General features: G+C 33.2%; 1 protein-coding gene across 1 annotated transcript; it reads left to right on the plus strand.

Annotated features, from left to right (window-relative positions):
• Positions 1–16,273: 16,273 nt before the first annotated feature.
• Positions 16,274–17,120, plus strand: LOC111399113 (microtubule-associated protein 70-2-like). Its single transcript, XM_023026353.1, has 2 exons — positions 16,274–16,675; positions 16,841–17,120. The coding sequence occupies exons 1-2, from the start codon at positions 16,435–16,437 to the stop codon at positions 16,966–16,968; spliced, it is 369 nt and encodes a 122-aa protein (XP_022882121.1). The 5' UTR covers positions 16,274–16,434; the 3' UTR covers positions 16,969–17,120.
• The last annotated feature ends 1,807 nt before the right edge of the window (positions 17,121–18,927 follow it).

The raw sequence follows: 18,927 nt of genomic DNA on the forward strand, positions 1-18,927 counted from the left end.
TACTCATAATGGGGTGAGCCCCACCCAATTAAAAAATAGCACAAATAATACCACACTCACTTACCTGTCCAAAGTTTGTGCAAATGAATCTGATAGTGTAGCATCTCTCAATAAAAAAAATAAAAATCCAACCTCAAGCAGTCTCTGACAATCGGGATTCAGATGAAATCACATCCTCACCGTCCGACTATCGATGGCATTATCTTCAACAAGTTAGATTTTGGTAGATTATGAGATTGATTTTTCATTTATACTGTTTCAAAAATTGTGAATTTTATGATGTTTATGTTGTTTTTTCTTCATTGTTTAAGTAAATTATTGAATGTAGTAGTAATTTAAGTGTTTATATTGTCAAAAAATAGCTTTTAATTGTCATTTTCGACAAGAGAAGCAAACCGTTAAATAGTCGCTCAACCCAACTGTAAATAATTGAGTTTTGGGCCAATTGGCACATATGATTGTTAACAGTTTAATAGTCGGCCCAAAACAATTTTTTTTAGCCGTTTTTTCCTTCATTATTTAGTGTTTATTAATTTATTTTCTCTCTATGATAATTCAATTTTTTTTTCAATTTTAAATAATATTTTTATTTTTATTTAATTTTTGCAACTTCATTTCGTTTAATTTGTTTTTTATTATTTTTTTAAAATAATTTTAAATTTTCTTAATTCCTTTCTTCATATTATATATAAAGTTTTTTTCAATTTAAAATTCTTTTTAATTCTTTTCATTTTATGAGAAATTTAATGTTATTCAATTTTAATTAAATAATACTTACATTCTTTATATAATTTTTTAAAATTTTCTTTTGTTCAATATTTTTTTTTTGTTTTTATTACTATTTCTTTAGTAATAATTTAAAATTTTGTTAATTATTTTTCACTTATTATAATTTAATTATTTTCAACTTAAAATACTTTTTAATATTCTTGCTTAACTTTAATTTATTTTCCTTTATTATTTTGATCATTAATTTGTATTTGATTTAATATTTTTCTTACATTTTTTAAATTTCTTAATTATTTTTTGTTTATCATAATTTAATTTTTCTATTTTTATTATTTTCTTTAATTATTTTTGTCTGTAATTTTTTTCTATTTTTTCCGTTAATTTATGAAATCATTTTTTATTAGCGTCGATGTAAAATAAATCTATTTCTTACATATGGTAGTTAGAATTCGATTCACTTAATTTCTTGAGATTATGTTTTATTCCATCATCTCTTGCCGAAGTTTCTAACATTTGAATTTTTGTAGGAGGAAGTACCATCTGGATGTTGAGTTGAGACAGATGGTGAAAAAATGTACATAGAATAACAGCTTTTATGATTTTAATATTGTATTGGAATTGTTCGATGATCTACACGAAGATACGCTACGTCAAACTGTCTAGTGGCCCATGTATCAGTTGAAAGAAATGCAACACTCCGGGCAAATCATAGATGCATTACTATGTCGGCTACTTAGGCCAATCGATGGCGATGTCCTCTACTTCAACCTCAGGAGCAAGGTCACTAGTTTTTATGTTTGAGCTTGCCATGATGACTAAACTAAAGATTATTTGTGATGAAGCAACTAGCGACATTACTCAAAGAAGCAGTAGGCTGTACGATGCCTACTTTTAGAGATAGGGGGAACGATGCTTCTACTGCAGTTAATTGGCGTAATCAGGGACTATGACCATATGTTGAATAGATTGAAGCTAGGACTAATTTATATCATTGAGCACGTGGTGAGGTGTCAACATAAAAAGACTGTGATCAACCTTTTTCGTTTTTGGAAGTTGTTGACGATATCGATGCTTACAACAACTATCCTCGGGGACGGAGATGTTCTAAAAATATCGTATACTTTTTTGCTAGATCACATTCAAAGCCCAAGGGATGCACCACAAACCCTAAATTGTTCCCACATCACTTCATGTACCATAAAAACCCTTTTTCCTCCACCACCACTTCTCCCTCCTCCACCCCAAACCCATTTGGCCACAACCATTCACGCCTTCCCACAAACACCACCATCACATTGCGGAAGCACAGATCTAAAGCTACGTGAGCTAATGCCTCTACAAGCGAAATCGGGACGACGGTGTGCCTCTACAATTCTTCGGCTGAAGGGAACATCACAGATGTTAGGAGTAGGTTCAAAGCAGCGCTGATGGAGTTGGTGGTTCGTAGCAAGCGCAGTGATGCTGCTGCCACTACAGTTGATGGGATCCAATTTTGGATAGTAGCACATTGCTTTCAGTCAGTTGGATCTATTGAAGTGGTGGTGATATGTGGTTGTTACCTATGACAACCTATTTAACTATGACCTTAAGATTCTATAATTTCGACCATAAAATAATTTGTGACCAAAAAATTTGAAAATATGTGATTAATAGATAAATTGTGACATATATTTTTTTTATCTGTGGTCAATGAAATAAATTGTGACTCATATATATTTTGATTTTTTACTTGAAATAACATGTAACCAATTAATTTAATAATATGTGACCAATAAATAAATTGTCATCTATAATTATGTACTTGTGACAATTACTTGTATAATTTTGACCTTATTATATTTAATTAATAAATATATTTAATTAATTGGCTAAAACTTGAGTTTTGCATTTTGAAACTTGATATTTGAAAATTGAATTGTGCATAGTGGACACCTGATTTGTGAATTTTTCTCTTAAAACTAAACCTAACCCACAACTAAATCAAAACTAAAACTAAACCCAGCCCACAACTAAATCCAAATTAAAACCTAAAAAAAGGGAAAATGTCACTGTCTAAAGTTTCATTTTGACAAATAACAAAACTTTGATTAAACATAATAATAAGAATAACCTGGTAGAAATCAGGTCATAAAATAAGATAATTAGATATTAAGAGAGTATTTGATAGGCATTTTTATGTAAAAATGCATTTTAGAATAGTAAATTGATGTGAAATGTGTTATTGAAAAATAAGGAAAAGTTTTTTATTTACGTGTAATATTATTTTAATAAAGAATGTGTGGTTGAAAAGAAAAGCGAGAAAAATGCATTTTGAAAAAAAAAATGGCTACCGAACGGGACTTAAAAGAAAAGGTAATAATGCGATATGGTTTGATGGATTTATAAGGTAAATATATGATATGACTAAAAATATTATTTCTCACACCATAATTTATTATCAAAATTATCAAGGTATTCTTTGTAACCTCTTTGCAACCACCTTTGTGACTATGCCTGAGCAATTATAAAGAATTGTGACTGGCTAATAATAATCAAATGAAAAAATTGATATTTTTCAATTCTGTTACATATAAAGTAGACAAACGTCTGAATTTGTACCTGAAACATTAAAATTCAATTTGTGTAGTATGAGGTAATGCAATCATTTATATTAATGATAAGCAATTTTGTGACATCAAAAATTACATTGCAGACATGAATTAGTATCTCAGAATATATTGCGATCACTTATCTCGTATATTCATGGTGAACGTTGACCATTACATTGAAGATGATGACTCACCATGGGCATAACATGACTAACAAAAAGGAGTAGTATTCCACCTGATAGCTTCAAGGGGGGATGGATTCCAACAGTTTGTTAGCTTCGAGGAGGGGCAATATTTGTGGATGCCGCCCTAGACATATGAGTAATGAGTAATGTGTGATGATCTATATACAATGTTAATATGACATCTATTGTGCAGCATGTGAGTCTTTTTTTTGTTTTGTTTTGTATGATTCGATAAAATGTTCGTTGAACTTAGGATTTAGCAATTCGAAACCCTTCTCCAACGCGTGCAATATGAATTGTGATGAGAGGTTCTCTCTATGTTGAATATTGGAAGATTTTGAAAGAGTTCTTTCGCTCTCTCTAATTTGCTAAAAGGTGAATTGATTTTTAATTGGGATATTTGTCCAAATGTTTAGAGAAACTGAATTTATAAATATAATTTTCCAATATTTAAATAAATTGATTGCATAAACCTATGATTTCGAAAATATTTATTTTCAATGAATCGATTTCTCAAAAGTTAAAAACCATGGGGAAAGTTTCACAATCTACCTAAAAAATGGAACTATTTTTGCGTTCACAAAATATTGGTTTACATATTCGTATAATTTTTTGTTATAAAAGTAACAATTGTAACTTAGAGAACTATTGTAATTATTCTACACAGTGTAACACTTGCAACAAGTCATGTTACTAAATCATCACAGCACGATGACCACCTCAGTCCACCACCACCTTCATCGTCATTACCACTCCATTTTTTAGCTAAGTTTTAGGATTGCTTGGTTGATATATAACTATAAATTTCTTTTTTTTTTTTTTTTTTTTTTTTTTTTTTTTTTTTTTTGCTCTAATCACGTTTCTCGATTTCTTAATCAAATTCCTCTATCTATTAAGTTCGTGAATAGCGACTAACAATCTAATAGTTGGCCGAACTTTACTCATTCCTAAATGATCGCTCAGTGATAAAGTAGGTAGGGTTGCAGAAATAGTCAGGAGGAATATTTTTTGACACATATCAAAGTGCTGGAAAGGAAAGAATATTTTTTACATATCCACCCGGTTTGTTAACTTTTTGGGAAATGATAAAAAGAAGGATATCTCTGCCTACTTGCTCAAAGTTAGATAGATATAATTATTCATGCCTATTTCCTTTTAAAGCACTCCAAGAACATCCGTGCCTTAAGGCTTTTGATTTCTTGTTATGGACTCGAATATCATTATACTGAACTTGTTTGTCACCTAAATAACATATTTTAAGAATCCAATTAATTATTAATTATACTAAGTCAAAAACGCCACGAAAAGTAGGGTATTGATAGGGAGAGTTGGGGCATCCTAATATTATTGATCTTAGGATTCTGAACATGTTATTGTCAATTAAGTTTAGGATAACACTTGATTAATTAATTAACAATTAATTGCTTTTGTTGAGAACGCAGATTTTTAGTTAACTATGTTGGTTGGTTGGGAACCCTCTTGGCGCATAAGCATTGTCATTTATCAAGTATGTTAACACAATAATAGACTAGACAAGGGAATGTCGACTTCGACATGAAAATTAATAATTTTGATAATTGATTAGACATGAAAAGAGTTTGGAGGTCATGAAATTTGAATTTTTGTTTTATCAGAGTCATGATCGATAAAACAAAAAAAATGCAGTTACGAATTATTAGGTTTTAAATAAAATTTCTTTATGTCATATCTATTAAGCATGGCGCACTATGATTTATTTCTTGTATTTAGATATTTCATTTTTTATTTGATAAATAAGTAAATAGCTTTTTCCGATTATAGAAATAAGAATTTTAGATAAACCTTATTGCATTAAAATGCAGTGTGTTTGAAAGATTCTTTTTGAAATGTTTATGACGTGATTTTATCTTATTATTTATCATTTTCAGTATAGAGTGACAAATATATATATTGTGTGTTGATGCATTGAAATATATTATAGAAAATATACATAAAATGTCGTTTCAAATAATATGATATGTACCGAAGTAATTATGCGATGCTATTTTAATAAAACATATTAATAAGATTTTATAGGATATGAAATAAATATGTGTTATGGAACGATGTGAGATATATGATAAATAATTAAACTTATAAAACAAAAGTACGTTTATAGTTGTGTTGCCAAGTGGTCAATTTAATGTTCATCGAATTTATTTGGAGTGAAAATAAAAAGAATCATCAACTTTTTTCATAATATTTCTTCTTGAAAAAATTCTATTACTAATAGCCCTACCCATAAAAGCTCTATTCATAATAGTTATGTCAAACAGATTCTTAGATTAGAACCCCAATATACAGAGCTTTGGAGAATTCAATAATTAATATTTCCGCTTGAGATCTTTGAAAAATGGGGTAAAGACATAGATTTGAGTTTTTAGTTGGGAGTGGTCCATATTATGTGTTGGTTCAAGGTGAGAGTGTTATTGAATTGGTGCTAAATAGAAAAGAATCAAATGAGTTGTATAATTTTTAGAGTTGGAATTAATCATCAATAGAGAAGAGCAACATGCCACCGATGATTGTTATGGGGAACTTGGTGCTAGAAGCATAGATGGCTTAGCAAGAAAGGAAAATGAGAATAGGTACATAAACAAGGAGATGAACAAATATTTTAGACGCAAATGATTTTATTTGTACAAATTTCTTCGATTTCAAATGCATTGAGACCATCTACATCCAATCAACGTCATTCTCGTCATCAATGGAGTCCTTAGACTCAATAATTATTATTATTGACTCTTGATAGTAATGCCTAAGTTGTTTGAGTAGTTGTCTGGGCGAGAAAAGCATTTGCTTAAAGCGAGTACAAATTTTAAATAAGATATAATCAGGAGTAGGATTGAGCAAAATTAATGAAAAATCATATAAATTTGGTAGTTGTTGTTAATCCTGGAGTATAAGTTTCCCCTTCAAACAATCCGAAATAATTATTGTAACAATATTATAGAAATTTAAATTCGAGCCCACCGATTTCACGATATTTCCTTAAAACAAATTTACTGTCTTCAACGGTGCTAAAGGTGTCCAACAATCGTTTTTCCTGGATAGAATGAATTTCGTCTCCTACGGAAGCAGCACAGCAATCTGCAGGAATTCCAACAAATGCAACGAAGTGTTTTTACTTCAAAAACAGTATCAGAACGAGAGGAAAAATGAGATTCAAAGTAGAGAAAATTTGCAATGAAAATGATGTAATTTTTCTGGCAACGAGACATGCTATTTATAGACTCGTTCGTGGTCATTCGAACACCCTTTAGAACAATCGTCATTGTTCAGACAGCCTCCAAAACTCCAATAGACATGTTAGTTCAATACTGCGTCTATTAAGTTGGTTAACGGTCGACGGTTCACAGTCGACTGTTTGGTCAGTTAACAATCGTCTGTGTAACAGACCATCCAAAAAATTACTCGGAAAAAGCCAATAAAAAAATTAAATTTTATTAAGTACCCAAGAATTTGCTTGTATACAATTTGGTCCAAAAATTAAAATAAATTTTATCCAAAAAATTAATATAGTGCAAGGACGCACTCGCACCAAACTTGGACACGTGCTCGTGCGGAGCAGGCCGGTCGGACGGACGGCGGTAGCGGCGCACGTGTGTGGGCTTATGACCGAACTCGATAGGATATAAGTTTCCCCCCTTCCGAAGACTATTAGTACCCCTTGGGGCCTAAATCCAATTCTCAAACTTGCACCATATAAATCACACCAAAGTTTCATAATTTTCCTATGTGGAATAAGTGTTTGGACAAATCAAATTCTTCACTAATTCATAGTTTCAAGTGGGTTACTTTGACATTAAATATTTCATTCAATTCTAAATGGTTTTCGATAAATAAATATACCACGTTCATCACCTTGCGGAGTAGAGCGTGAATATGCTAGGTCCCGTTTTAATTAAGATGTGGGTCCCACTGAAATTTGGGTCCAAAGTTGACCAATTTCATACCATTTTCTAACAATCCCCCACATGAATGAAATATGTCGGCATTTTCCAAACAATAACATCTGATATGATTTTCTGAAGAAAATTGAAGAAAACTGCATCAAGATAAGTAGCCAAAGACTTTAAACTTTTCCTAGTAAAATCTATCGGATTTACTTAGCCAATTAGCAGCAAGTTGCTTTGAACAGTCAGCCGTCCATATAAACCTAAACAATAAAAGTCACACAGTTCTCTTCGAACACAGTTGACTCTCATGTTTGTATTCATTTTGGCCTTGGACACCTCTTAGTTCATGATTGTTTTTTAGAGAATTCATCTTTATCTGATTCTCTTAGAAGCGACCCCTTCTCACCCACATATGTGATTTCCATAAAGAGTATTATGCTATACTCAACTTGAACGAATCAAGATATCGAAACCATTAAAACTATAACTTAACCTATTTCGCGGCAGTTATGCACTGGCCCATCATATGAATGGGTAGGAGTGTTAATCTCCCCAGTGCTTACTAAGTCTTTCACAGTTCGGTTGTCCCATTGAACCTAGATCTTGGGATCTCCAGTCAACTAGGTTGGGTTGCCACCATGGAAACTTTTTATTATTTTATCGATTTTAATCACATACCCTTCGATGAACTTTCAACTTGCTTTCTTGTTAAACTTTTAGTTAGCGGATCAGTAATATTCTCTTTTGATTTCACATAGTCTATAGTGATAATGCCAGTAGAGAGCAATTGTCGAACAGTATTGTGTTTACGATGTATATCTCGAGATTTACCGTTATACATAGCATTCTATGCCCTACTAATTGCTGATTGATTATCGCAATGGATACATATATCAGGCACAGGTTTTATCCAACATGGAATATTTTCTAGGAAGTTTCGTAGCCATTCGACTTCTTCTCCAGCTTTATCTAATGCGATAAATTCAGATTCCATCGTTGATCTAGCTATACATGTTTGTTTTTAAGATTTCCATGGTACTGCAGCACCTTCAAGTGTAAAGATATATCCGCTTGTTGATTTGGAGTTTTTAGTATCCGATATCCAATTTGCATCACAGTATCCTTCAAGTACTGCTGAATATCTCGAATAGTTTAATCCAAAGTTTTTGGTATATTTTAAATACCATAAAACCCTAATAATTTCCTTCCAGTGATCAGCCTTGGATTGCTTGTATATCGACTTAGCCTACTAATTGAATAAGTAATATCAAGTCGAGTACAGTTCATGATATACATTAAACTACCAATAATTTGAGAGTATTACAATTGAGACTTACAGTCACCAGTATTGAAAACGAGATGCATACTGGCATCCATAGGTGTTTTCATAGGAATAATATCATATTTCTTGAATTTATTAAGAATCTTCTCACTGTAGTGTGATTACCATTGGATGTTCAAGAGATTTTAATTCCTAATATAACATTGGTCACACCTAAATCTTTCATTTCAAATTTGTTTGTTGGCATCCTTTTAGTAGCTTGAATTATGGTATTATTGTTACCCATAATCAACATGTCATCTACATATAAACATACCATGACATATCCATTTTGAGTGCTCTTGACATAAATACTGTAACGCCCCGACCTCTAGTGGACCGGAACGCTACTTACTTTACTTAACTGAACCGGTGGTTTAGTAACAAGTGTATACGTTTTAGCAGAAGCTTACATCTTCGAATAATAATTTAAATAATAATACTTCAAATACTTTAAACAAAAACACTGAATCATTTTCCAAAACAACAAAATGTAATTTATTTGAAGAAAACATAGCCTGTTCTCGCATTCTGCGTTATTCAAAATTTTAAAGATATTACATTGGAAAACATTTCATAAAAATAAATCCAATCACTTATTCATCGGATTTCCATGGGCTCGTTGCATCACTCTCCATCTTCTCCTCCATCCATGCCCGAGGTAAAATTCCTTCAATCTGTAGAGATGAGATTAAACCCGTGAGTTGAAAAACTCAATAGGTGTCATAGGTGCATTCGTGATCAAGCTATACATTTCAAAACATTAACTTTATAACTTTTCATACATGTCGTACACGGAGGCACCATTTGACATGAAGGGATATGCCGTACCCGAGGGCATCATTTGAAATACGAACATTTTTTCAACATAGAGGGGTATGCCGTACCGGAGTACCATTTGACATACAACCATTAACATAGAGGGATATGTCGTACCGGAGTACCATTTGACATACAACCATTAACATAGAGGGATATGCCGTACCAGAGTACCATTTGACATACAACCATTAACATGAATCGAAACTTATAACTTAATACGATTAAACACATTGCACCTCTACCTACCTTGATTGATGCTTTTGAAACTTGAATTGAAAACTTTGATGAAACTTGGACGTTGAAAGAAATGCACTCCTTGGATGTTTGAAAACCGTTGAGAATTGATGCTTGAAAACACTTCTTAAACTTTTAGGAAAAATAGTTTTCCTCCCTCTCTTTTTCTCTCTTGGAAACTCTTTCTTTAGTATGTAAACGCACTTGCTTTTGGTGTGAGAAAAATTGAATGAAATGAGGTCTCTATTTATAGGTAAATATCCCATAACTTAAAACAAATGAAGGGTCAAATTTCATTTAAGAGATAAAACATGGGTGCCATTTAAGTTTGAGGTTAAATGCTTCAATTTAGTAGGGTTTTTATTGTCAAAAACGTGGGTGGCCCATTTGAGAAAATAATTGATGAAAATAAATATTTAAATTTTAAAGAAAAACGAGAATTTTCATTTCAAGTAGTTTCGGTCGACCAGTTGTAGTCCGGTTGACACTGCATAACTTTCAGTGTTTCTATCATAACTTCTTCTCCTGATATCCGATTGAGGTAATTCAAAGTGCGTTGGAAAGCTAACTCAAAGAGTTACAACTTTTATTTAGATATCATCTTTCAAATTGAATGTTTCCTATGTCGAAAATGGGTCTCAAATGAGACTAAAAATCTGAATTATACTTTAGTCATCCAATATTCATGTCTTAGTACCACTAAGATGTCTAGAATTATTTGGGGTTCTACAAATACATTTGTCACACTCGTTAATTTTGAAATCATTTGACATTATAACTGTATCAAAATTTTCATGCCATTTTTTAGGAGCTTGCTTTAATCCATAAAATGATTTAACAAGTCGACACAATTTCTTTTCTTGTCTTAGGGAGACAAATCCTTCAGGTTACTCCATATAAATTTCTTCATCTAACTCTTTATTCAGGAAAGATGTTTTAACATCCATTTGATGTATATCCAAACCTTTCAACGCTGCTATCGCAATAAGCATACATATGTAAGTGATTCTTGTCACAGGAGAATAGATATCGAAATAATCAAGACCTTCTTTTTGCTTGCAGCCTTTAGCGACAAGTCTAGCCTTATATTTATCAATTGATTCATCTGCTTTTATTTTCCTTTTGAAAATCCATTTACATCCCAATGACTTATTACCGGGAGGAAGGTCTACTAATTCCTATGTATGATTTGGTAGTATGGATTCAATTTCACTATTAACAACTTCATTCCAATATGAAGCTTTGGTTGATGACATAGCTTCTTTAAAGTTTTGAGGTTCATTTTCTAACAAATATGTTAGAAAGTCAGGCCCAAAAGAGGTTGACATCCTAGCTTCCTTATTGCGTCTAGGTTGTTTCATTTATAGGTTCTTGATCTATAACCTTCTCATTTTCACAAGATCTCTTTTGTGAATTTGATTCACTTTGCATGTTATAAGGAAAAATATTTTCAAAAAATGTAGCATCCCTTGAATCAATAATCGTATTAACATGCACATCAGGTATTTCAGACTTGTGTACCATAAATCTATATGCATTACTATGGTAGGCATAACCAATGAATATACAATCAATGGTTTTAGGCCCTATCTTCACCCTTTTAGGTTTAGGAACTACTACCTTGGCCAAACATCCTCGTACCTTTAAGTATTTATAATTAGGTTTGTGACCCTTCCATACTTCATAAGGTATCTTATACGTTTTTCGATGTTGTAATTTGTTAAGAAGATAATTGGCAGAAAGTAAAGCTTCCCCCACAAGTTCTGCAGTAATCTAGAACTTATCAACATAGCATTCATCATCTCTTTTAATGTTCAATTCTTGCGTTCAGCAATACCATTGGATTGAGGAGAATAAGGCGCGGTAATTGGATGAATTATTTCGTGTTCCGAATAGAATTGTTCAAATGGAGAATCATATTCACCACCTTCATCACTTCTTATAACCTTAGTCTTTTTACTAAGTTGATTTTCAACTTCCAACTTGCAATGTTTAAACACTTCAATTGCTTCGTCTTTGCTTTTGAGTAAATAAATATAGCAATATCGAGTGCAATCATCGATAAAAGTCATAAAATACTTATTACCTCCTCTCGTTTGAACAAACTTTAGATTGCATATGTCAATGGGAATTAAATCTAGAGGTTCGGTACTTCTTTCAACAGAACGAAAGGGTAAACGTGCCATTTTGACTTCTACACATATATCGTATTTGTGGTTAGGATTTAAATCGCACTTTAGTAATAAATCCAATTTAATTAGTCTACGCAAAGTATTATAATTTGTATGTCCTAATCGTTCATGCCAAATATTAAATGACTCAAGCAAGTAAGAAGAACAAATATTTTTATTCATAATCGAAGGTACAATAGTCATTACATTCAACTTAAAGGCCCTTCATTCAGGTAGCCCTTTCCTACAAATATTTCATTCTTCGTAAGTACAAATTTGTTTGAAATGAATACTAGCTTAAACCTGTTCTTGCTTAATAGGGAACCCGATACCGAATTCTTTTGAATACCGGGCACATGAAGAACGTTATTCAAAGTGAGCTCTTTTCCATTTGTCATTTTCAGCACTATCTTTCCATGTCCTTCAACCTTGGAAGATGATGAGTTTCTCATGTAGAGTTGTTCATCATGGTCCATTGCTTTGTAGGTAGAGAACATCCCACAGTTTGAGCATATGTGATGAGTAGCTCCAGTATCCACCCATCATTTCTTAGTGTTTCCAACGAAGTTGCATTCAGAGACGATAGCAGAAAGATTTATTTCTTGTACTTTATCAGAAAGGTTGTCATGTTCTGTTACATTTGCCTGGTGAGGTTTTCCCTTGACATTTTTTGGCTTTCGACGGTCATTGGATCGGTGTCCTGCCTTGCCGCAATTATAACAATTGCCCTTAAACTTTTTAGCGGGTTTTGAAGAACTAGTTTGCTCTTCGCCATTGTGCTTTCTCTTTTTGTTAGTCTTTAAACCTCATTCCACAACGTCAACTTTTGATTCCATCAAATGAGATGGACCACTCTTCTTTTCATATTTGCGATTGTCTTCTTCTATTCTCAATCGAACAATGATATCTTCAAGTTTCATTTTCTTCTACTTGTGCTTTAGATAATTCTTGAAGTCCTTCCAAGAAGGCGGTAATTCTCAATCAGTCCAGCGACTTAAAATGATTCACTTAGTTTCATTCATTCGGCATGGATGTCACTGAGTATGATTTGAAATTCTTGAACGTGGGATATGACAGTCTTGCTGTCAACCATTTTATAAACCAAAAAAGGATCGACAATGAATTTCTTCGTGCGTGCATTTTCGGTTTTGTACTTTGTGTCCAAAGATTCCCACAGTTCTTTTGCGGACTTCACATTGCAGTACACATTATATAATGTGTTATCCAATCCGTTGAGTACATAATTTCTGCACTAGAAATCGGAATACTTCCATGCATTAACCGCAGCCAATTTCTTAACGTCACTTTCTTGCTTGGTGTATGAAGGCGCATCTTCTTTGAGAAATTTTGCCAAACTTAATGTTGTTAGATAAAAAAGCATTTTCTGTTGCCAACACTTAAAATCCGACCCATTAAATTTCTCTAATTTTTCTCCGATCGTATTCGGGAGTGTAGTACCAGAAGTTGTCATTTCTGAAACACAATCAAAAGATAATCAATAAGAAAGAGTAAAAATAGAATGATCCAGAAAAGCAAAATTCATTTTAAGATTGTTAATCATGGAGTATAAGTTTCCCCTTCAAACAATTCGAAAGAATTATCATAACAGCATTATAGAAATTTAAATTCGAGCCCACCGATTTCACGATATTTCCTTAAAACAAATTTGCTGCCTTCAATGGTGCTAAAGGTATCCAACAATCGTTTCCCAGGATAGAACGAATTTCGTCTCCTATGGAAGCAGCACAATAATCTACAGGAGTTTGAACGAACGCAAGGAAATATTTTTACTTCGAAAATAGTATCAAAACGAGAGGGAGAATGAGATCAAACACCTTTCAGAACAGTCATCATTGTTCAGACAGCCTCCAAAACTCCAACAGACATGTTAGTTAAATACTGCGTCTGTTAAGTTGGTTAACGGTCGATGGTTAATAGTCGACTATTTGGTCGGTTAACAATCGTCTGTTTAACAGACCATCCAGATAATTACCCGGAAAAAGCCAATAAAAAAATTAAATTTAATTAAGTACCCAAGAACTTGATTGTATACAATTTGGTCCAAAAATTCAAATAATATAGTGCAAGGACACACCCGCACCGAACTCGAATACATGCTCGTGTCGAGCCAGCCGGCAACGCGCGCGGGGACTTATGAACGAATCCGATAGGATATAGGTCTCCCCCTTCCAAAGACTATTGGTACTCCTTGGGGCCCAAACCCAATTCCCAAACTTGCACCATATAAATTACACCAAAGTTTCATAACTTTCCTATGTGGAATAAGTGTTTGGGCAAATCAAATTATTCACTAATTCATAGTTTCAAGTGAATTACTTTGACATTAAATATTTCATTCAATTCTAAATTGTTTTCGATAAATAAATATACCACGTTCATCACCTTGCGGAGTAGAGCGTGAATATGCTAGGTTCCGTTTTAATTAAGATTTGGATCCCACTGAAATTTGGGTCCAAAATTGACCCATTTCATACCATTTTCTAACCGTTGTACTATTCAATTTATTATTGACGTTTGAATTTAATTTGAAGCAAACAAGTGTGCTACTCATTTTGATCATTATTATTCAATTTTTTCAGTCTTGAGCCTATAGAGGTTCGTTCGGGATTGCTATCTTTGATTCAACCGTTCTTTCGAACCTACGACCAATCGGTTAACAACCGACCGCTCTACCACTGAGCTACTGAGGAACAATGATTTGTAATCCAATACACAAATCAATTGAGAATTGTTATATCATTAGGGTAATGATCCATCAACCTGCTAGTTCTTTTTATGAGGCACAAACAGGAGAATTTATCCTGGAAGCGGGTGCTAAAATACACTAAAGTTCTTCATATTTTCTCATGAGAATGACACAACATTATTGGAAAATAATGAATTGTCAACATTTAGCGCTCTTAATTTTTTTCATATGTGCCAAAATACACTACGATCTAAAAGTCTTCCAATTTCTCTTTTGGGAAATCAACACAAGTATATTGGGAAATCGTGACTTAGTAGTACTTTTTTTTTTTTTTTTAACAAATGTACCAAAATACAGAAGTTATCCATTTTTTTTTTCTCTCAGTAAAATTCGAACTTCTAGTGAAATGTCGACTAATGCACTCTTGCACCTACGGTCTGCTTCTCTTTGCCTTAAAAAAGTGTGCTGTGAGAATTCCACTAATTTTTAATAACAAAATTACACTCAAATATCGATTTTCAAAAATGGTCAAGTTCGACTATTTTCTTTATACTTGCATAATCAATCATCAACAATAAACCACCGAAATTTTGTATTAAACAATTATTTACCCGTCGAGCATCCAATTTTGTGAATTTACATTTTGCTTTCCAACTAGTTGCTTATGAAGTTCCTATGATAGTTTAAAATGTATTTGGATGGTATCCAATTCTACGGACTGGTTGTACATAATAATTAGAGATCGAGTACTAACTTGCTCCATTTTAAAGGTAGAGGACTGACTTATTACTAGGGAAATAGATCGAGAGCCAATACTACAATATTTCCAAATTTCTTTTGTCGTTAATGCGGGGCGCTGTCTGAAATGCAATTTTCGGTCACTATGTTCCCAAAACTACAGCTAATCCCCCTCGAAACACGCACACCCTCTCCCTCTCTCACACATACTAATACCAAGCTGTCTCTATCTCTCTCACATACTAACTAGTAAAATCACACACTCTCACACACACACAAGCATATTCGTATTTTTCAAAAATAGAAATCGTTAGAATCACTTGATCTAAAAATTTAGACGGTTAAATACGATATATATATATTTCTAACGAGACGAGTTATACTTGAGTTGGGACCTTCTCAGATGTGTAGATGATGTCTAATTTTTCTCTTCAAAACTTAACAAGTCTTCTCAAACGTGTAGATAGTGTCCAATTTTTCTATTCAAAATTAAAAAGTCGAGCGATATTTGAGTCGGGATGTTCTCGAACGCGTAGCCACTAGCCAGTGTCCAATTTTTCTCTTCAAAATTTAACGATTCAATTCCATTAGAAAGAGCCGAAAGATACTCGAGTCTTGGCTTTCTCAAATGTATAAAATTTAGAAACTATTTTGAAATTAGATTTTTTTGTAAATTGTGATAGAAAATTTTGAAATATATGGTTGAAAAATTATGAAAGGCATGAAAAATATGATTAATATTGATTTTTTCTTTGATTTAAATTAAAATCAAATTTTAATTCGTACCAAATAAGCGACAGGCTAGTTGGGGAAATATTTGAGTAGTACGTATCATTAAAATGTCTCGTGGTGTACAAAATATTATTAAACACAGCACATTATTTGAACTTAAATCGCTCATTTTGGTTTAGGTACTGCGTTTTTGACTTGTTTCTCTCTATATGTGTATAGCTATAACTATGGGTATAATTTCGGGACGTTATAGAGATTGATGCACGAGTGGAAAGGATAGTAGATCAGAGATGGCGGAGGTATCCGGCGACGGAAGTGTTAGAGCGACGCCGGAGCTGAGTTCAGATGAAAGGAGTAGCAATGCGCGGCCAAGCGCGGCCCCGATGCCGTCGTTCAAGGAGGTGAGCAAAGGTTCATCGCGGCGGAGGGCATCGTTCCGGCCTAGTTTGGACTCCGATGACTTCATAAACCTGCTCCACGGCTCGGATCCAGTGAAGTTAGAGCTCAATCGCCTCGAAAATGAAGTCAGAGGTCAGTCTCGCCTGCTGGATCCACTAGATTTGTGTTGTGCTTTAGCAGCTTTAGTATGAAAGGTTTCTTTGGAATTGCTTACAGATAAATGGATATATAAGATGTATTAAGGTCGATTTAATGTGTGAAACAATGGCATTTTGATTAGGATTTTGTGAATTGCAGATAAGGAAAGGGAATTGGGAGAAGCGCAATCTAAGGTCAAGGCATTGAAGTTGTCAGAGCGCCTCCGTGAAAAAGCTGTTGAAGAGGTTCCGTTGTCTCCTATTTCCTTTTATAATAACGTTTCATAATTTTTAACCGATATCTATGCTGTAAATGGTTAGGTTATGGTTGTACAATGTTGTGTATGGAAGTGGGAAATTCAGTGTTGATCGAAAGGTTAATGGGACGCGCAGACGTATGGAATTCTTTTATTGTAAAATAAAAATATTGATTTTTGGCATAACTGTGGCGGAGCAGGACACCAAAAGGAAGAGAAGTATAAATAGCGCATGTCAAAATGAAATTTGGAAATTTTTTAAGATATCTTTTATTTTGTGGGCAATGTGGACTGTACGAGTTTAAGAGCGTAGATGAAGCCCAATAAATATAAATGATGCATAGAGTTAGAGAGAGACAAAGGAAATGACAAGAACACTTTTCCCTTTCAGGATATTTACAAAGTAAACTAGAACTGAACTGTGAAAAATGGTTACTTTGTTTGTCTTTCTGAGCGAAGAAATAGGGATGCAATGGAAGATGTATATTGTCAGAGAATCTTTGCAATTGATTTAAGCATACTTGAAGTGTAACTGTAATAGAGACATGTAAGATGGGAGAATCTCATTTATCTAAGGCTTCAGCCTTTTGATACTTTGGCCAGATCTCATTGGCAAGAAAATAGTTTCTAATAGTAAGAAAATTGAAAAAAAATATCTTCCTCCTTTAGTGTCAATTTTCACTTTTACTACCAAGTGGTAGCAAATTATCTAGAAAAGAGTTTCTCTCTGTTGACATTTATCTCTGTTTCAAAGGTCCAATTGCAAGAGTAAGATTTGGAAAAGCAAGTCTTATTCGCTATTAATATTCGTCTCCTCATGCTAATTTGTTGAGTTCTTCACGCGCGTCAATTACTAACTCTTTCAGTTCATGTGGATTCTCTTAGTTAAATTCAACTTGTTAGTCGATTTTAGCCTTAAAATAATTTTCATCAGAAATTGCAAATGTTAGGTTGATCCATTTAAAGGGGCACTAGTGCTGGAATTTTAAACTGACCGTGCAGGGGCGGGGGGGAGTCACTTGCCTTCCTCTTTTTTTATTTTTTGGGGACAAAGCCACAACAAATCTAGCATTTTCTTTCACTCTCACGTGACTCTCTCCCTCATTTCCATTACCAAAATCCTAACCCCTCTAATTCTTCAAAATTTGTTTATAATTTCTCCTGAAATTACCATATCCACTACAAATCTTCACTTCTCAATTAGATTTTCAACTAATTAGAACCTAAATTTGCATTTTTTTTTTTGCCACCAAATTTGCTATGCAAAGTGATTACCATCACGACACTGATAGCCTCATCTGCCATTGCAATTGTGGGGCCACCTTCACTCATCGAACCTCCAAACATAGTCAACTTAAATTAATATGTCTTTGAAAATGAAAAGGTAACCAGTTGGCGGACGACAATAACTTATAAGTCCAATTTTTTTTAAACCAAAATTCAAAGTGATAAAATGGGTTTGAGTTACACATAGTTTATTTTCATTTTGTCTGACTATGTTCAGGAATGATCTTTACATTTTATATATTGAATTGTGTCAATTTGATTAGGAATAGGTTTGGAATGATTTATGTTGTACGGGATGATTTCTGAATTGTATATAGAATGGGCTGGAATGATTCTATCTAATTTGGCTTACAATTATTGTATTGTGTTCATTTGAATTTATTATTAGTATTAAATATTGTTCGAAAGTTTTTCTTTCCGATGACTTGACTCGATTATTTTAATTAATGGTTTGTATCGATTATGGACAAATTCTTTGAACGTAAATATGCGTTTTATTGTGATGAGCAAATTATTAATAAAAGAAATGTTCGAGATAAAAGGGATAAAAATGATATTGGAGATGAAAGGGATGAACGACTTGGTGATGAAATGGATGTTGGGGGTGAAACTAATCTTGGAGAAGTTCCAGTGAAACTAATGCTGTGGATTTTAGGAATGAAAATGCTTATAAAACAATTATAATAAGATATCAAATGATTTA

The sequence above is a fragment of the Olea europaea genome, chromosome 8 (assembly GCF_002742605.1).
Source record: "Olea europaea var. sylvestris chromosome 8, O_europaea_v1, whole genome shotgun sequence".
NCBI classification, from domain to species: domain Eukaryota; kingdom Viridiplantae; phylum Streptophyta; class Magnoliopsida; order Lamiales; family Oleaceae; genus Olea; species Olea europaea.

Excerpts from the sequence above, each read along its gene's own strand:
- LOC111399113 (XM_023026353.1), top strand. The coding sequence starts at position 16,435 with ATGGCGGAGGTATCCGGCGACGGAAGTGTTAGAGCGACGCCGGAGCTG. Across the intron at positions 16,676-16,840 it reads CCTCGAAAATGAAGTCAGAG|ATAAGGAAAGGGAATTGGGA; the intron begins GTCAGTCTCGCC and ends TGTGAATTGCAG.